General features: G+C 43.3%; 1 protein-coding gene across 1 annotated transcript in view; it reads right to left on the bottom strand.

Moving 5' to 3' along the window:
• The window catches only part of LOC100658137 (radial spoke head 10 homolog B2), an 87250-nt gene that overhangs the window by 64556 nt on the left and 2029 nt on the right, over window positions 1-20665 (bottom strand). Inside the window, exons 2-4 of the mRNA XM_003416521.3 lie at window positions 19585-19660; window positions 8036-8104; window positions 5055-5228 (exon numbers count right to left, since the gene is read on the bottom strand). Coding sequence (XP_003416569.1) covers window positions 5055-5228; window positions 8036-8104; window positions 19585-19660 — 319 coding nt within the window. The remainder of the gene's footprint in view (window positions 1-5054; window positions 5229-8035; window positions 8105-19584; window positions 19661-20665) is intronic.

Below are 20665 nucleotides of genomic sequence, written 5' to 3'. Positions count from 1 at the left end.
AGCATAGCAGAGGAAGGAATAATCCCAAATGCATTCTATGTAGCCAGTATAACCCTGATACCCATAAATATAATTTGTCACATAAATAAAACAGAAGAATCATATGCTCATCTCAATCCATGCAGAAAATGCATTTAATAAGGTCCAATGCCCATTCCTGATTTTAAAAAATTCTCAGTAAAATAGAAATAGAAGGGAAATTCCTCAGCATAATAAAGGGCACCTATACAAAACCAATTTTTTTTTTTTATACAAAACCAACAGCCAACATCATTTTCAACGTAGAGAGCTTGAAAGCATTCCTCCTGAGAACGAGAACCAAGACAAGGATGCCCTTTATCACCACTCCTATTTAACATTGTGCCGGAAGTCCTAGCTAGAGCAATGAGGCAAGAAAAAGAAAGGGCATCCAAATTGGAAAAGAAGAAGTAAAATTATGCTTATCTGCAGATGATATGATACTATACATAAAGAACCCCAAAGATTCCACAACAAAACTACTGGAACTAATAGAAAGATTCACAGAGTAGCAGGATACAAGATGAACATACAAAAATCATTTGGATTCTTTACACCAACTGTGATCATTAAGGGTGTGTGTCAACTTGGCTGGACCATGCTTCTCACTGGTTTGGCAGTTATGATGTACTTTGGCCGTCATAAGATGACGTGATCACTTCTGTGATGAGATTTGATATAATGTGATCACCTCCATGACAGGATCCGCTGTGAGTAACCAATCAGTTGCAAGGGAGTTTCCTTGGTGCTGTGGTCTGCATCGAATATAAACGGACTTTCTGGCAAGGCTTGTGGTTTTTGCTCACTCTGGATCCTGCAGCTGGATCCTGTTCATCCGACCTCTGGTTCTTGGGACTTGAATTAGCAGCTTACTTGCCATTGAGCCCATCAACCTTGGGATGTGTCAGTCTTCACTGCCTGCAAGCAAGAGCTGTCGATCTTGGGTTTGCCAGCCCCTGTGGCTATGTGAATCAGGAGAAGCCTCCAGCCTGACCCACCGACTGGGGATGTTCAGCCTCTAGAACCACGTGAGCCGCTACAACCTTGATCTCCCTCTGTATATATCTGAAGCCCTGGTTGCACAGTGGTTAAGAGCTCAGCCGTTAACCAAAAAGTTGGCAGTCTGAATCCACGACCGCTTTACAGGTTTTGCCTCTCTAGGGAACCTAGCCTAAGACACCAACAAAGAGAACTTCAAAAAGGAAATCAGGAAAGCAATACCATTTATAGTAGCCCTAAAAACATAAGATACTTAGGAATAATTCTAACCAGGGATGCAAAAGACCTATACAAAGAGAAGTACAAAACACTACTGCAAGAAACCAAAGGAGACCTAGAGAAATGGAAAAACATATCATGCTCATGGATACGAAGGCTCAACATTGTGAAAATGTCAGCTCTACCCAAAGTGATCTACAGATATAATGCAATCCCGATGCAAATACCAACAGCATTTTTAGCAAGATGGAAAAACTAATCACCAACTTTATATGGAAAAGACAGAGGCTCCAGATAAGCAAAGTATTACTGACAAAAAAGAACAAAGTAGGAGGCCTCACACTACCTGATCTCAGAACCTACTATATGACCATGGTAGTCAAAACAGTCTGGTACTGGTACAACGACAGACACACAGACAAATGGAACAGAATCAAGAGCCCAGGCATAAATCTACCCACCTGTGGTCAACTGATCTTTGACAAAGGACCAAAGTCTATCAAATGGGGAGAAAAGTCTTTTTAACAAATACTGCTGCCAAAAGTGGTTGTCCATCTGCAAAAAAATGAAACAGGACCCATATCTTATGCCATACACAAAAGCTAACTCAAAATGGATCAAAGGCCTAAATATAAAACCTAAATGATAAAGATCATAGAAGAGAAAATACGGACAATGTTAGGGGCCCTAATACTTGGCATAAATAGTATACAAACCGTAACTGACAACGCACAAATGCCAGAAGATAAACTAGGTAACTAGGAGCTCCTAAAAATTAAATATTTATGCTCAGCAAAAGACTGCACCGAAAGAATAAAAAGATAAAAAAGAGAACCCAAAAAAATGGAGGAAAAAATTTCGGCTACGACATACCCGAGAAAGGTCTAATCTCTAAAATCTATAAAATACTTCAACATCTCAACACCAAAAAGAGAAATAATCCAATTAAAAAATGGGCAAAGGATTATGAACATACACTTCACCTAAGAAGACATTCAGGTGGCTAACAGATACAGGAGGAAGTGCTCACAGTCGTTAGCCATTAAAGAAATGCAAATCAAAACTACAATGAAATGCCATCTCCGCCTGACATAACCTGCATGAACCAGAAAAGAACCAATGGTGGAGAGGTTGTGGGAAACTGGAACTCTGACGCCCTGTCACTAGGAGTGCAAAATGGTACAGCCATCTTGGAAAATGATATGAGACCCGTATTTATGCCCATTCCAAAGACAAGTGATCCAATAAAAATAAAAAAAAAAATAGAATGCAGAAATCATCGAACACTATCACTAATATCACACGCAAGTGAAATTTTGCTGATAATCATTCAAAAGCCACTGCAGCAGTACATCTACAGGGAACTGCCAGAAATTCAGGCCGGATTCACAAGAGGACATGGAACCAGGGATATCATTGCTGATGTCAGATGGATCCTGGCTCAAAGCAGACAATACCAGAAGGATGTTTACCTGTGTTTTATTGACTATGCAGTGGTGTTCAACTGTGTGGATCATAACAAATTATGGATAACATTGTGAAGAATGGGAATTCCAGAACACTTAATTGTGCTCATGAGAAACCTGTACATAGATCGAGAGGCAGTCGTTGGAAGAGAACAAGGGGATACTGTGTGGTTTAAAGTCAGGAAAGTATGCATCAGGGTTGTATCCTTTCACCATACCTATTCAATCTGTATGTTGAGCAAGTAATCCGAGAAGCTGGTCAACATGAAGAATGGGACATCAGGATTGGAGGAAGACTCATTAACAAACTGCATTATGCAGATGACACAACCTTGCTTGCTGAAAAGTGAAGAGGACTCGAAGCACTTACTGATGAAGATCAAAGACCACAGCCTTCAGTAGGAATTACACCTCAACATAAAGAAAACAAAAATCCTCACAACTGGACCAATAAGCAACATCATGATAAACAGAGAAAAGACTGAAGTTGTCAAGGATTTCATTTTACCTGGATCCACAATCAACACCATGGAAGCAGCAGTCAAGAAATCAAATGACACATTGCACTGGGCAAATCTGCTGCAAAAGACCCCTCTAAAGTGTTGAAAAGCAAAGATGTCACCTTAAAGACCCAGGCCATGGTATCTTCAATAGCCTCATATGCATGCAAAAGCTGTGCAACGAATAAGGAAGACCGAAGAATTGACACCTTTGAATTTTGGTGTCGGTGAAGAATATTGAATATTATCTGGGACTGCCAAAAGAAGTAACAAATCTGTCTTAGAAGGACAGCCAGAATGCTCCTTAGAAGCAAGAATGGCGAGACTAAGTCTCACATACTTTGGACATGTTATGAGGAGGGATCAGTCCCTGGAGAAGGACATCATGCTTGGTAAAGTAGAGGGGCAGCAAAAAAAGGGAAGACCCTCAATGAGACGTTTGACACAGTGGCTGCAATGGGCTCAAGCAGGAGCAGGACTGGGCAGTGTTTCGTTTTGTTGTACATAGGGCCGCTATGAGTCGGGACTGACTCGACAGCACCTAACAACAACAACAACAAACTGAATAGTAGCACCTTCCATATAACAGAGGTATCTGGGTGGCACAAACAGTATGTGCTCAACTACTAACCTAAAAGTTGGCAGTTCGAACACACTCAGCAGCTCCACGGAAGAGAGGCCTGGTGTTCTGCTTCCACAAAGATTACAGCCAAGAAAACTCTATGGAGTGGTTCTACCCTGAAGCACTTGGGGTCACCATGAGTTGGAATCAACTCAACAGCAATGGGTTTTGTGTTTGTTTTCCATGTAATTGAAGGTCACTCTCTCTTTTTTTTTTTTTTTCTCTCTTAGGTACCAAAACCATTTTCATTTTGTCCATTTTTACATTTTACTGCCTCAGAGTATAAGTGAACACAATGTAACCTTTCCTTCTTGTTAGGTGCTGTTGAGTTGATTCCAACTCATGGCAACCCTATAGGATGGAGTAAACTGCCCCAAAGCGTTCCCTAGGCTGTAATCTTTACAGAAAGGAGCCCTGGAGGCACAATAGTTAAGCGCTTGGCTGATAACTGAAAGGTCAGCAGTTCGAACCCATCCAGACACTCCATGGGAGAAAGAACTAGCAATCTACTCCCGTAAAGATTACAGCTTAGGAAACCCTAGGGGCAGTTTACTCTGTCCTATAGAGTTGCCAAGAGTCGCCATCGACTCAACAGCACACAACAGCCACCACCACCATACGACCCAGCAATCCCAACCCTAGTACAGACCCAAGAGAACTGAAAGCAAGAACTCAAACAGATATATGTACACCAATGTTCATTGCAGCACTATTCACAATAGCCAAAAGGTGGAAACAACCCAAATGTCCACCGACAGACCAATCAATAAACAAAACGTAATACGTCTGTACAGTGCAATGTTATTCGGCCAAAGAAAGGCATGACGTTCTGATACACGCTACAGCGTGGGTGAACCTTAAAAACAGGACGCTGAGCGAAAGAGGACAGACACAAAAGGTCACATGGGATTCCATCTGTACGAAACCTCCAGAACAGGCAAACGCACAGACAGAAAGCAGTAGTTGCCAGGGACTAGGGGAGGGTAGAGTGGGGCATGGCTGCTTCCTGGGTGCAGGGTTTTCCTTTAGGGTGATAACAATGTTCTGCAGCTGGAGAGGTGGTGGCTGCACACCATGAAACTGCACTAAGTGCCCTTTAAAATGACTGGTTTTGTATGACGTCAGTTTTGCCCCAGTTTTTAAGAAGTGAATGTCTCCCTGACAGCCCCACTGCCGCCCCCCGAGCTTGCGCGTCTGCTCACAGGTAGGACCCCGTCTTGCCGCACTGACCTTCCCGTGCCTCTTGCCCTGGCACCAGTGGCCGATGTAGGACACGGGTTGCGTGCTGCACTTGAACATCCCAAAGCCGTTCCGCATGCCGTTGACCACTTCTCCCTCGTAGGTGCTGCCGTCTGGCCACGTGTACACACCGTGGTTCATGGGGATATTCTTCACAAAGTCCCCCTGGGGCAAAACAGTCAGGAGGGGGGCAGGAGGGCAGCGGAGAGACCCTACACCCTGTGGGCTGTTCGAAACACTGCCTTGACTCCTGGTGCTATTCTTGCCTCCTCCGTGGGAACAATGAACTCACCCCTAGCTTCGTTCCTCTTCATTCCTTACCTGCACCCCCTATCCTTCACTGTGTAGAAGACCAGGCAGAATGAAAGCTCTGTAAGGTGTGTACACTAAAGTCCCAGCAGCCAAGAAGGTGACAGGGTACAGTGGTGGCTTCCAGTCCTGACCTTGGGAACTTTAAAGATAGACAGGTTCTTGTAACCTATCTCTAAGCCAAAAAAACCAAACCCATCACCGTCAACTCGATTCCAACTCATAGCAAGCCTGTAGGACAAAGCAGAAGTGCCCCATAGGGTTTCCAAGGAGTGGCTGGTGGGTTTTAACTGCCAACCTTTTAGTTAGCAACCAAACACTTAACCACTGTGCTACCAGGACCCCAACCTACCTTAAGGAGGCTGATTCACTGGGTTCCAAAGCTCCCTTTGGAGCCCCTGGGTGGTACAAATGATTAATGCGCTAGGCTGCTAACCAAAAGGTTGGAGGTTCAAGTACACCCAGAGATACCTCAGAAGAAAGACTAGCAGTCTACTTCCAAAACCTCAGCCACTGAAAACCCTATGGAGCTCAGTTCTACTGGGACACACGTGGGGTCGCCATGAGTGGAAGCTGATTCAACAGCAACTGGTTCAAAACTCCCTCCGGGAGGTTCTGGTATTAGCCAGGCTCAGTGCTCCCTAATGTAGACTCTTCTTTCTGCCTGTGGTTCATCTGAGACTCCGCAGACACAGCAGTCAGTGGCCTGCCCCGTGAGCACCTTCTAGAGAGTGTGCCCTGCTGGGCTCAGGGTATCCGCCGAGTATTACAGGGCAAGCCTGGCTACCAGCCGTGGATTCTCTCCCAAGAGTCTGAACTCATTGCAGGCAGCCGGTCAGCACAGACGGGGCAGCCTTGGGCAGCAAGAAGGCAGCGGCTGAACCCCTGGCCAGCTCCCAGGAGGGCCAGCTACCTCCCTGGAGATGCTTCTGTAGGAGGATCTGAGTCCTGCCCACAGGCCCTCCAGACTGGGCTGCGCAGGGGCTACTTGCCTGCATCCTAATGACCCTGCCTGAGACCACGTGGAAGGCGTTTCCAGAAACAGTGAACCACAGGGGACTCCTTGCCACTCGGTGATCAGAAGCCTTAAATGTCGGCCACTGGCTAGAAGCAGGATGTTGCAAAGGAAAGGGATTCTCCAGAAAGACTGGTGTTAGGACCCAATCCTCAGGCCCCACCTCCACTCCCAACCTCAGAGACGCTCCTCCTTGCCCGACAGTGAAGGCTGACCCCGTTCTGCTCCCCTGACTCCCCCAGTCCAGCCCACACTTGCTCTGCCTTCTTCGCACACCTCTTACTGGAACACATGCAGGACGTAAATGTGTCTTAAGTGTCTTCACTACCAGCTAATGAACACCAAGGAGTTAGCAGCTCTGCACCTTTGGTTTTTCAGAATAGCGTTTCATGCCCTCACCCATTTGGTGGGTGGGGGTATAAACTGGCGCAACCTCTTTGGAGAGCAATTTTGTTCTAGCAATCAACTTAAAAACACACGTTCCCCTCAACCCAGCAAGAGGGTTAAGTGAAATCCATCCACATAATGGTATACAGGCAGTCAGTAAAAACAGTCCAATCCTACGAATGTGGCTTAATTTTCCATAAAAAAAGGTATAGAAAAGAGTGTATAATAAACTATTCGTGTTTTTAAAAAGTAAGAGGAGTGAATGGATAAACTATGGTTACCCATTCAACAGAGTATTATTGGATGATAACAAAGAAATGAGCTATGAAGCTATGAGAAGACATGGTGGAACCTTAAATGCATATTGTTAAGTAAAGGAAGCCAGTCTGAAAAGACTACATACTGTATGATCCCACCTATATGGTATTCCAGAAGAGACTAAACTATGGAGATAGTAAAAAGGTCAGTGGTTGCCAGGGCCTGAGGGGGAAGGAGAGGGATAAACAGGTGGAGCACTGGACATTTGTAGGGCAGTGAGACTGTTCTCTATGATACTGTAATGGTGGACACATGACATTATGTGTTTGCCAAAAGCCCATGACTGCACAACACAGTGAACCCCAAAGTAAACTATGTACCTTAAGTGATAATAATCAAAACCCAAACCCATTGCCGTCCAGTCAATTCCGACTCATGGTGACACTATTGGGCGGAGTAGAACTGCCCCATAGAGTTTCCAAGGAGTGGCTGGGGGATTTGAACTGCCAACTTTTTGGTCAGCAGCCTAGCTCCTAACAACTGCACCCCCATGGCTCCCAGAGGAGAATAATGTGTCCATGTTGGCATATCAATGGTAACACGTGTACCAATGGTGCAAGACGTTAACAGCAAGACATTAACAGCAAGAGAAGCCTTGTATCTGGGGACTCTGTACTTTCTGCACAACTTTTCTGTAAACCTGAAACTGCTCTACAAAATGAAGTATTTTAAAGAAGTAGGAGGGGCTAAATACATGTATGTGTGTGTCTCTGGGCACAGAATAGAGAAAATACTCTAGAACGTTCAAATGAAACTGTTCAGAACCGTTACCAGAGGGTCCAATGTAGTCACGAGTTACATTTCACCTGTATTCTTTGGTTCTGTGAATTTTTCTTAACTGGTGTGCTGAATTATATGTTTGTAAATAGCATGTTTAACTGTGGAAACCTGATCGTTAATTTTCACAATTACAAGTTAGAACTGTCATTTGTTACATGCTTACCTCATATTTCAACCCATCAGCCCAAATATATGTCCCTTGTCCATGCATGAGTCCTTCTGAAAACATACCCTGCAGGACAAAACACAGCCCTCAGTATGCAGTGGTTTACTTTACAGCCCACCTGCCGCGCACAGCTTCAGTTCTTAGAATGGAGCCTTATTCTCTCTTACGTATTACGTATAGGTGTGTGTGGATGGGCATGTCTACACAGCAATGTGAGTAGGATACTACTTCAAGCTAGCCTTGCTCTGTAGACTGTCTGGTTCTAAAAAGGATCTAAGGAGGGGTCCAGAAAAGTTTCAATTCCCTAACGGTTACACCAGACGGTCCTTTGTTGTCGTAAAAACTGACCTGCAAATTCTCTCTGAAGGATCCTGGGTGGTGCAAGTGGTTTGCAATCAGTTGCTAACTGAAGGCCTGGTGGTTTGAACCCACCCAGGGGCTCTGCAAAAGAAAGGTCTGGTGACGTTCCATAAAGATGGCAGCCAAGAAAACCCTATGGAGCACAGTTCTACTCTCACATGAGGTCACCATGAGTCGGGGGCCAACTCAACAGCAACCAACAACAGTGTGGAGTGATCCAAAGTTCTACTGATTTACTCCTTGTCGTAGTCATCTAGTGCTGCTATAACAGAAATACCACAGGTGGATGGCTTTAACAAAGAGAGATTTATTCTCTCACAATCTAGGAGGCCAGAAGTCTGAATTCAGGGTATCGGCTCCCCAGAAAGGTTTTCTCTTTCTGTCAGGTCTGGGGTAAGGTCCAGGTCATTAATCTTCCCTTGGTCTAGGAGCTTCTTAGCCCAGGAACCAGGGTCCAAAGGACATGCTGTTCTCCTGGCTCTTGTTTCTTGGTATGAGGTCCCCATGTCTCTTTACTTGCTTCTTTCTTTTGTATCTCAGAAGAGATTGGCTTAACCAAACCAAACCAAACCAAACCCAGTGCCGTCAAGTCGATTCTGACTCATAGCGACCCTATAGGACAGAGTAGAACTGCTCCATGGAGTTTCCAAGGAGCGTCTGGCGGATTTGAACTGCTGACCCTTTGGTTAGCAGCCGTAGCACTTAACCACTATGCTACCAGGGTTTCCATTAACATTATGGAGGTAGGATTTACAATACGTAGGATAATCACATCACAGGACAAAACGGTGGATAATCACACAATGCCGGGAAACATGGCCTAGCCAAGTTGGCACGTATTTTAGGGGGGATACAATTCAAACCATGACACTCCTGAGCAGTCGATGGGGCAGAAGATAAAATAAAACTTCAGAATCAAATTCTACCTGAGACTTTCTTTCCAAATTAAGCTATTGGAAAACATTATACTTCAAGAGAATTAATGTACTTTAGGGTTTGCATTTCAACGTTCAAGGATTTTTTAAAAATTTATTTAAACTTATTGTATAAGACCACTATTATAAGATCTTGAGAAATAGTATAAACTGAGAAGAACACATACTTTTGTGGTTACGAGGTGGGGAGGGAGTAAGGGAGAGGGTTTTTGTTACTGATTAATTAGCTGAAAAGAACTGCTTTAGGTGAAGGGAAGGACAACACTCAATACATGGAAGGTCAGCTCAACTGGACTGGACTGGACCAAAAGCAAAGAAGCTTCCAGGATAAACTGAATACTTCAAAGGTCAGCGGAGCAAGGGCGGGGGTTTGGGAACCATGGTTTAAGGGGACTTCTAAGTCAATTGGCAAAATAATTCTATTATGAAAACATTCTGCATCCCACTTTGAAATGTGGCGTCTGGGGTCTTTAAAGCTAACAAGCGGCCATCTAAGATGCATCAACTGGTCTCAACCCACCTGGAGCAAAGGAGAATGAAGAACACCAAGGTCACACGACAACTAAGAGCCCAAGAGACAGAGAAGGCCACATGAACCAGAGACCTACATTATCCTGAGAACAGAAGAACTAGTTGGTGCCTGGCCACAATCGATGACTGCCCTGACAGGGAGCACAACAGAGAACCCCTGAGGGAGCAGGATATCAGTGGGATGCAGACCCCAAATTCTCATAAAAAGACCAGACTTAATGGTCTGGATGTGACTAGAGGAATCCCGGGGGTCATGGTCCCCAAACCTTCTGTTGGCACAGGACGGGAACCATCCCCGAAGACAATTCATCAGACATGAAAGGGACTGGACAGCGGGTGGGAGAGAGATGCTGATGAAGAGTGAGCTAATAATATCAGGTGGACACTTGAGACTGTGTTGGCATCTCCTGTCTGGAGGGGGGATGGGAGGATAGAGAGAGTTGGAGGCTGCCAAAGTTTTCACGAAAGGAGAGACTGGAAGGGCTGACTCATTAGGGGGAGAGCAAGTGCGTGTAAGGAGTAAGATGTATATTAACTTATATGTGACAGTCTGACTTGATTTGTAAACGTTCACTTGAAGCTCAATAAAAGTTAATAAAAAAAATTATTTAAACTAAACATAGTTAATTAAAACCACTATCTAAAAACAGAAATTATTATGTGTGTAAATTTCACACTTTCTATTTCCCCTTACTGGGACACTGTATTAAAAGAAAAAAGTTGCCATCAAGTTGATTCCGACTCATAGCGACTTCATAATATGTCAGAGTAGAACTGAGCTCCATAGGGTTTTCAGGCCCTTCTTCTAAGGCATCTCTGGGTGGACTCAAACCTCCAGCCTTTTGGTTAGCAGCCTAGCACATCAACCATTTGCATCACTCAGGGACTCCCAGTAGAGTTAGAAATGCATCGATTTACATTTAGAGTGTCTATTGTTAACACACAGGACTAGTGCTAAAAACTGAACACACCGAACGTCTAAATGCAGAGTAAACACTGATAAAATTACTTCCAGTTCTTTCTTAGAATCACATGATTAGCAACAGGAAGGTGATGGAGAGAACCAAGACAGACGAGTCTACATAAACAATGCAGCAGTTCTCAAACTCTACTAGGCCTCACAACCAACCACCTGCAGGGCTTGTTCAAACATAGCTTGCTGGGCCCACCCCAGAGATTCTGATTTATCAGTGGGTTTGGGGTGGAGTCCAAGAACTTGCATTTCTAGAATTTTCCCAGGCGATGCTGTTGCTGCTACTGGCTCCAGGAACCACACTTTGCGAACCACTGTGGTTCAGTGGTAGAGTTTTCACCATCCATGCAGGGTTTGATTCCCAGCCAATGTACCTCGTGCACAGCCACCCTGGAGTTGCCATGAGTCAGGGGCCACCTCAGTGGCAGCTAACAACACACACACACAACTTCACAACCACGAGGACAAATTATATTGTTAATTCAGGTTCACGTGGACTCATGACAGACAGGGCTGGCACAAAGGAAAAGTGCAGCCTATGGGTTTTTTTCCCCCTTTTTTTATTGCGCTTTAAGTGAAAGTTTACAGTTCTAGTTTCTCATATAAAAATTTATACATACATTGTTATGTGACCCTAACTGCTATACCTATAATGTGACAGCACGCTCCTCCTTTCCATCTAGAATTTCCCATGTCCATTCAACCAGCTCTTGTCCATTTCTGCCTTCTCATCTCACCTCTGGACAGGAGCTGCCCATTTAGTCTCATGTATTTTTTTTATATACTTGAGCTAAGAAACACCATCTTCACAAGTATCATTTTTTTGTCTTATATTCCAGTCTATTCTTTGTCTGAAGGGTTGGCTTTGGAAATGGTTTCAGTTCTGGGCTAACAGAGAGTCTGGGGCCATGCCTTCTGGGGTCCCTCCAGTTTCAGTCAGACCGTTAAGTTTGGTCTTTTTACTAGAATTTGAGTTCTGCACCCCGCTTTTCTCCTGCTCTGTCAGGGACTCTCTGTTGTGTTCCCTGTCAGGGTAGTCATTAGTGGTAGCTGGGCACCATCTAGTTCTTCTAGTCTCAGGCTGATGGAGTCTCTGGTTTATGTGGTCCTTTCTGTCTCTTGGGCTAATATTTTCCTTCTGTCTTTGGTGTTCTTCATTCTCCTTTGCTCCAGGTGGGTTGGGACCAATTATGTATCTTAGCTGGCTGCTTGCTGGCTTTTAAGACCCCAGACACCACTCACCAGAGTGGGATGCAGAACATTTTCTTAATAAAACTTTGTTATGCCAGTTGACCTAGATGTCCTCTGAAACCATGGTCCCCAGACCCCCGCAGTGTTTGGTTGTATTCAGGAAACTTTAGCTTTTGGTTTAGTCCAGTTGTGCTGACTTCCCCTGTATTGTGTGTTGTCCTTCCCATCACCTAAGACAATTCTTGTTTACCAACTAGTTAGTGAATTCCGCTCTCCCTTCTTCCCGCCCCCATAACCATCAAAGAATATTCTGTGTTTAAACCATTTCTTGAGTTCTTATAATAGCGATCTCATAAAATATTTGTCCTTTTGCGACTAATTTCACTCAGCACAATGCATTCCAGATTCATCCATGTTATGAGATGTTTCGCAGATTCATCTTTTGTTTTTTATGGTTGCATAGTATTCCATTGTGTGAATATACCATAATTTGTTTACCCATTTGTTCGTTGATGGGCATCTAGGTTGTTTCCATCATTTTGCTACGGCGAACAGTGCTGCAGTGAACATGGGTATGCATATGTCTATCTGTGTGACAGCTCTTATTTCTCTAGGATATATTCCAAGGAGTGGGATTGCTGTATTGTATGGTACTTTTATTTCTAGCTTTCTAAGGAAGTGCCAAATTGATTTCCAAAGTGGTTGTATCATTTTACATTCCCACCAGCAGTGTATAAGTGTTCCAGTCTCTCCACAGCCTCTCCAACATGTATTATTTTGTGTTTTTTTGATTAATGCTAGCCTTGTTGGGATGAGATGGTATCTCATGGTAGTTTTGATTTGCATTTCTCTAATGGCTAATGATGATGAGCATTTCTTCACGTATCTGTTAGCCGTGTGAACGTCGTCTTTGGTGAAGTGCCTATTTGTATCCTTTGCCCATTTTTTAGTTGGGTTATTTGTCTTTTTGTGGTTGTGGTTTTGCAGTATGTTGTAGATTTTAGAGATTAGATGCTGATCAGATTTGTTGTAGCCAAAATTTTTTTCCCAGTCTGTAGGTTGTCTTTTACTCTTTTGACGAGCATAAGCATTTGATTTTAGGAGCTGCTGGTTGTCTAGTTTCTCTCCTGATGTTTGTGCATCGTTAGTAATGTTTTGTATTCTGTTTATGGCACGTATTAGGGCTCCTAGCGTTTACCTGTTTTTTCTTCCATCATCTTTATTGTTCTAGGCTTTATATTTAGGTCTTTGATCCATTTTGAGTTAGTTTTTGTGCATGGCGTGAGGTATGGGTCTTGTTTCATTTTTTTGCGGATGGATATCCAGCTATGCCAGCACCATTTGTTAAAGAGACTGCCTTTGCCCCATTTAATGGACTTTGGGCCTTTGTCAAATATCATTGTCAAATATCAGCTGCTCATAGGTGGATGAATTTATGCCTGGATTCTCAATTCTGTTCCACTGGTCTATGTATCTGTTGTTGTACCAGTACGAGGCTGTTTGACTACCGTGGCGGTATAATAGGTTCTAAAATCAGGTGGTATGATCCCTTCCATTTTGTTCTTCTTCAGTAATGCTTTACTTATTCAGGGCCTCTTTCTTTTCCACATGAAGTTGGTGATTTGTTTCTCCATTTCATTGAAAAATGTCACTGGAATTTGGATTGGGATTACATTTATCTGTAGATCACTTTGGGTAGAATTGACATTTTCACAGTGTTGAGTCTTCCTATGCATGAGTAAGGTATGTTTTTCTACTTATGTAGGTCTCTTTTGGTGTTTTGCAGTAGTGTCTTCTGGTTTTCTTTGCATAGGTCTTTTATGTCTCTGGTTAGATTTATTCCTAAGTATTTTTATCTTCTTGGGGGCTATTGTAAATGGTATTGATTTGGTGATTTCTTCTTTGACTTTTTTTGTTAAATAGAGGAATCCAACTGATTTTTGTATGTTTATCTTGTATCGTGATACTTTGCTGAAATCTATTAATTCCAGTAGTTTTCTTGTGGAGTCTTTGGGGGTTTTCTGTGTATAAGGTCTTATCTTCTGCAAATAGAGATACTTTTACTTCTTCCTTACCAATTTGGATGCCCTTTATTTCTTTGTCTAGCCTAACTGCTCTGGCTAGGACCTCCAGCACAATGTTGAATAAGAGTGGTGATAAAGGGCATCCTTGTCTGGTTCCCTTCTCAAGGCGCATGCTTTCAGGCTCTCTCCATTTAGGATAATGTGGGCTGTTGGCTTTGTAGAAATGCCCTTTATTATGTTGAGGAATTTTCCTTCTATTCCTATTTTGCTGAGAGTTTTTTATCATGAATGCATGTTAAACTTTGCCAAATGACTTTCCTGCATCAATTGATAAGATCAAGTGGTTCTTGTCTTTTATTTATATGATGGATTACCTGATTGTTTTCCTAATGTTGAACCATCCCTGCATACCTGGTATGAATCCCACTTAGTCATGGTGAATTATTTTTTTGATATGTTGTTGAATTCTGTTGGCTAGAATTTTGAGAATTTTTGCGTCTATGTTCACAAGGGATATTGGTGTGTAAATTTTTGTGGCGTCTTTACCTTGTTTTGGTATCAGGGTTAAGCTGGCTTCATAGAATGAGTTTGGGAGCATTCCATCCTTTTCTATGCTCTGAAATACCTTTAATAGTAGTGGTGTTAACCCTTCTCTGAATGGTTCATAGAATACTCCAGCAAAACCATCAGGGCCCGGGTTTTTTTCTTTTGGGGAGTTTTTAAATTACCTTTTCAATTTCTTCTTTTGTTATAGGTTTATTTAGTTGTTCTACCTCTGGTTGTGTTAGTTTAGGTAGGTAATGTGCTTCTAGAAATTTGTCCATTTCCTCAAGGTTTTCAAATTTGTTAGAGTACAATTTTTCTTAGTATTCTGTTATGATTCTTTTAATTTCAGTTGGTCTGTTGTGATATCACCATCTCATTTCTTATTCAAGTTATTTGCTTCCTCTCCTGTTTTTGTTTTGTCAGTTTGGCCAATGGTTTATCTGACTCTTATTATTAAATCAATTTAGGACATTCACCGAAAATCAGCAGTTTTCTTTTTAACAAATTAGAATAGAATATGGAACCCCTCCATGACACAAATGATTAAATGATTGGCTACTAACCAAAAGGCTGGCAGATTGGCTAGTGATTCAAATCCACCCAGAAGCACCTTGGAAGAAAGCCCTGGCAATCTACTTCCAAAAGATCATAGCCATTGAAAACCCCGTGGAGCACATATGGGGTCACCATGAGTTGGAATCGACTTGACAGCAACTGGCTTAGAAAATATGACAATGCATCCGCAGAGTAATGTTTCATGAAACATTTGTCCTTATTGTCGGTCTTTAGATACACACACGTGTACACTAGATTGATCTAAACATGTGACCAGTGTGGTCTGGGTATCCCTGGGCTTGGTGTTACCGAGATTCCACTGGGTCTTCCTCCCTCGCCCTGACACAGCCTAAACCGAGTGGACCCTCGGGAGCCCCCAGATAGTCAGTGTTCTGGGAACGCAACATCTGTACCAACGTAGAACACCAGTCCGTGCCTCACATGAGGGAACGGGAGCGGCAAAGTCGCACTTCTGCTACCATTTCAGACAAGTGTCCAGGAGTGGCCTACGCGAAAACACCGGCAGAAACACGTGGTACAAAACTCAGAGAACGACTTAACAGGGATCCAACTGATCGTTGCTTTTGTTAAAATCTCTCTCCCCCCCCGGAGAAATTTAAACTTAAAATTTTTTTTTTCTGGGCATTAGGTGAACGTTTACAGAACAAGTTCATTTCCCATTTGATAGCCGCTGTACATGAAGTGTTCCATGACACTGGTTTCGTTCCCCACAACGTGCCAGCACTCCCATTTCTCTCCCAGCTTCCCCGTTTCCTTCCGTCCTGAACTGCTACCCCTTCCTGCCTTCTCATCTTTGCCTTTGTGCAGATGCTGCCTTTTTGATCTATATAACTGATTGTTCTAAGGAGCACTTTCATCTCGGGTTAAATTTAACTCTTAACACCCCCTTCACAGAAACAAAGAACTCGTGATGAAGACAGTTCTGGGGAAAGTTTAAATCATTAGGTAAGCCCTAACTAGCCTATAGGATGCAGACATACAAAATTAATAAACCAATCCAAGATGCTGCTAGCGGATTAAATGAATGACAGCCAAGCGTTTAAAATTTCCCTTTGGGGAATTCCCCAACAACCTGCACTATACACAAAAAACCAAACCCATTGCCATCAAGTAAACTCCAACTCATAGCGACCCTATAGGACAGAGCAGAACCGCCCCAAATGGTTTGCAAGGAGCGGCTAGTGGATTCAAACCGCCAACCTTTTGGGTAGCAGCCATAGCTCTTACCCACTGCTCCACCAGGGCTCCGTACTGTATATAAGCAAATCAAAATTGTAATGTGTCAAGCTCATCTCTTTGGAGGGGTGTTCCCTGCTCTCTTAACAGTTTTTTTCCACCCAATAAAGCCTTTTAACTCTAGTTGACTCATTGATCAGATGTTTTCTTTTGACGCTTTTCATACAGATAATTTGAGTTGAAGGAAAATGTGGAAAGCTTACAAAGATAGTAGCTGGCAGCGGGTACGAACACAATTAGCTATCAGTGAAGGCGTTCACCACCCTCCTCAACAGCAAGGCCGGCCAAGCTGAATGACCAGGGAACTGTGTCCCCAAAGCACTGACGGGCAGCTTTAGGGTTGGGAGAGCTACAATCCTGTCTTCAGTTGCCTGGGACAGGGTCTATTCTGTAATGAATCCAAGCAGTACTTTAGCACTGGGTGTACTTTCGAACTGTACGTACACCAAACCTGTTGCCATTGAGTCGATTCCGACTTGTTACAGAGTAGAACTGCTCCATAGGGTTTTCTTGACTGGAATCTTTCTTGTTGTTTTTGAGAATATACACAGCAGGACATACACCAATTCAATAATTTCTACATGTACAATTCAGTGACATTGATTGCATTCTTCAAGGTGTGCAACCATTCTCACCCTCCTTTTCTGAATCGGTCCTCCTCATAAACTCACTGCCCCCTAAGTTTCCTATCTAATTTTTCGAGTTGCTGTTGTCAGTTTGATCCCAGAAAGGTAATTCTTTAAAAGGACAGTGCTCAAGGCAGATTTTTTTTTTTTTTAAATTGAACTTTAGATGAAGGTTTACAGAACTAGTTTCTCATCAAACGGTACACACATTGTTGTATATGACATTGGTTAACAACCCCACGACTTCAACACTCTCCCTTCTCAACCCCCGGTTCCCTATTACCAGCTTCCCTGTTTGCTCCTGCCTTCCAGTCCCTGCCCCCGGGCTGGTGCGCCCCTTTAGTCTTGTTTTGTTTTATGGACCGGTTCAATCTTCAGGTGAGGGGTGAACCTCAGGAGTGACCTCATTACTGAGCTGAAAGGGTGTCCGGGGGCCATACTCTCAGGGTTTCTCCAGTCTCTGTCAGGCCGGCAAGTCTGGTCTTTCTTTCTGAGTTAGAATTTTGTTCTATATTTTTCTCCAGCTCTGTCTGGGACCCTTTATTGTGATCCCTGTCAGAGCAGTCAATGGCGGTAGCAGGTACCATCTAGTTGTTCTGGACTCAGTCTGGTGGAGGCTGTGGTAGATGTGGTCCATTAGGCCTTTGGACTAATCTTTCTCTTGTGTCTTCAGTTTTCTTCATTCTTCCTTGCTCCTGCAGGGGTGAGACCAGTGGAGTATCCTAGATGGCCGCTCACGGGCTTTTAAGATGCCAGAGGCTACTCACCAAAGTAGAATGCAGAACATTTTCTTTATACACTATGTAATGCCAATTGAGCCCTCAGGCCAGAAATTCAGTCCTGCAGGGAGTTTGGATGTATCTATGGAGCTGCTGTGACCTTGTCAAGTCAGACATTCTTTACTAGTTAAGCTATTGTTTGGTTTTAAGAAGACTTCAGGGGATGTTTTTGGTTTAAAGTTTAAAGATTATATTCGGGGATTCATCCAGCCTCAATAGATCCAGGAAGTCTGGATTCCATGAGAACTTGAACTTCTGTTTTGTATTTTCCCCCTTTTGATAAGGATTCTTCTATAGAATCTTTGATCAAAACATTCAGTCATGGTAGCTCAGGCACCATCTAATTCTTCTGGTCCCATGGCAACGGAGACAGTTGTTCATGGAGACAATTAACCACACATTCCAATTCCTCTTCTTATTCCAGGCTCTCCTTCTTCCTCTGTTGCTTCAGGCAAATACTGGCTATAATCTTAACAGAAACAGATTGCCAGGCCTTTTTGTGGTGACACTGGGTGGGTTCCAACCACCAACCTCTCGGTTAGTAGAGGAGTGTAAACCAGTTGTGCCCCCCAGTGACCTTGGTCATACATCAGGACTGTGTATAAACACTGCAGAGATGAGAGAAGACACTGCTTAGGTATGTGAAACACTTTGAATGTCACAGTAAAGGCGAGATAAGTTGCGGAATGTCATAAATATTCATGCATGTCTTAATGTTACTTTCTACTTTAATGAATAGCCATTTTAATGGATGAATTTTAATGAATATTATTTTAGTGAGTATTATTCATGATAATGAACAGTATTTTGATGAATATTATTCAGCCATTTTCATGAATGCTATTCAGCCGTTACACGTGTGTTTCTGAAGAGTCTTTATGACATAAGAAAACGAACATGTTGAATGCTAAGGGAAAAAAAGTCAGGGTACTAAAACTCATGCCTTATGACCTCAACTACAAAAATTTGTCCTCCCAGAATAAGCACATATTTCTTTGATAATCGGAATGAATAAATGAATAAAAATCTTCAGTAGAACATTATTAATGAAGGCAGTAATCCATCCAACAACTATGAACAGTCACAAATCACAAATTAAAACACTAATCAATGTTAAAAAGCAATTATGAAAACTAGGCAGCAATACAGATTGGTAAAGTGAAAAAAGATTCAAAATGTTTTATCTACAGAACTAATATATGTATGTAAAAATGCTGATACATTTATTAGAAGAATAAAAGGGACAAAGCCAAATGGAAATGTTTATGGCAACAGGATGGTGACAGTGGGACTTTATTCTTCATTTAGTGACCTTAATGTTGTTGGTGTGATAAATAAAAACCAGGAAAGGAACAATTTGAGATGACCACTCCAGGTACATTGTTGCTAGTTCCTGTTGAGTCAGTTCCGACACATGGCAACCCCATGTGTGTCAGAGTAGAACTGCCCTCCACATGGTTGTCAAGGCTGTGACCTTTTGGAAGCAGACTGCCAGGCCTGCCTTCCGAGGCGCCTCTGGGCGGGCTCAAGCCACCAACCTCTTGGCTACCAGTCAAGTGCTTAACCATTTGCATCACCCAGGGTTGTCCACTCTGGTTATACCGAACTCTCTCTCTACCTTAAGTACAGTCAGGGTTCAAGATAAAATCAGTACAAAGTACTTCCAGTTTCTTTTGAAGAATCAGTGGACATTACCGAAGATGTAAATCCAAAACCACCACCCCACACCCTCCTTCCCACCTTACCAGTTCCCAAAATACAAAACTCACGTGGTACACACCACCTCCCTGAAAGACTGCGAAGCCTTCACCCTCATACAGCCCACGGACTTTCTCCCCTTCGTAGCTATGAAGAGAGAAAGCTCAAACTCATGAATGATGCCAGTGAACCTCACTGACGAAGGGTTAAAAACATAGAATTAGCATCACTGACGGGGTTACAAGTAATATCTCTCACTCATTCATTCACTCAACAAACATCTCCCAAAGCCACTAAGGGCTCATCCTCCTCTAAGTACTGGGGACACAGCTGTGGACAAGCTTGGAACGTCCCTGCCCTCAGGAGCTTCCAGTCCAAGAAGAGGAGACAGACAATAAACAAGGGAGCAAATGACCAACTTAATTCCAGATTGTGTTCGGTTTCTGTGAAAGACAATTAGGTAATGGGACTGCGTGTAATGAGGAAGTGGCTACTATATACAGTCAGACCAGAAGGATACGAAACAGCCATGAGAAGGACCCTGGGAAGAGGATCCCAGGCAGAAGAATGGCAAGTGCAAAGTCCCTGAGGCAGGGAAGAGCCTGGCATCCCAACCTCAGCAAACAGGAAGGACAGCAGTACAGCTGGAGCACATGGAATGCAGGGCGAAGGAGAGAGAGGAAAGAAGGCAGAAGCCAGGTAGGGTGGGCTTCGTGGGCTGTGAGAAAGACTTAGAATAAAACCCAAAGCTCTCTGAGGGCTCAGCAGAGGGTTTTCAGAAGCAAGTCGGACAAGAGCAGATTTAGGTGTTAAAAATATCATGCCAGCTGCTGTGAGAAGCCAAGTGAGGAAACTACCGCAGTTGCACCGAGAGCTCATGGTGGCAGAGAAGTACTGGGTGGGGAAGTGGAAGAGAAGAGAAATGGAAAGTTAAGACACATTCTAGACACAGAATCAGCAGGGCTTACTAATGGGGAAAGGAGAGATCAAGAACAAAAAAATCAGTGCCCGTGGAGCGAACTCTGACTCATGGTGACCACGTGTGTGTCCGAGTAGAACCTCACTCAGAAGAAAGGCCTGGCGATCTATGGCGCACAGTTCTACTCGGACACACACACACACAAAGTTGCCACGAGTCAGAGTCAACTTGAT

This window comes from Loxodonta africana, chromosome 12 (assembly GCF_030014295.1).
Source record: "Loxodonta africana isolate mLoxAfr1 chromosome 12, mLoxAfr1.hap2, whole genome shotgun sequence".
Lineage (NCBI taxonomy): Eukaryota > Metazoa > Chordata > Mammalia > Proboscidea > Elephantidae > Loxodonta > Loxodonta africana.
The sequence above is the reverse complement of the archived record's forward strand: the minus strand, read 5'-3'. Positions and strand labels throughout refer to the sequence as shown.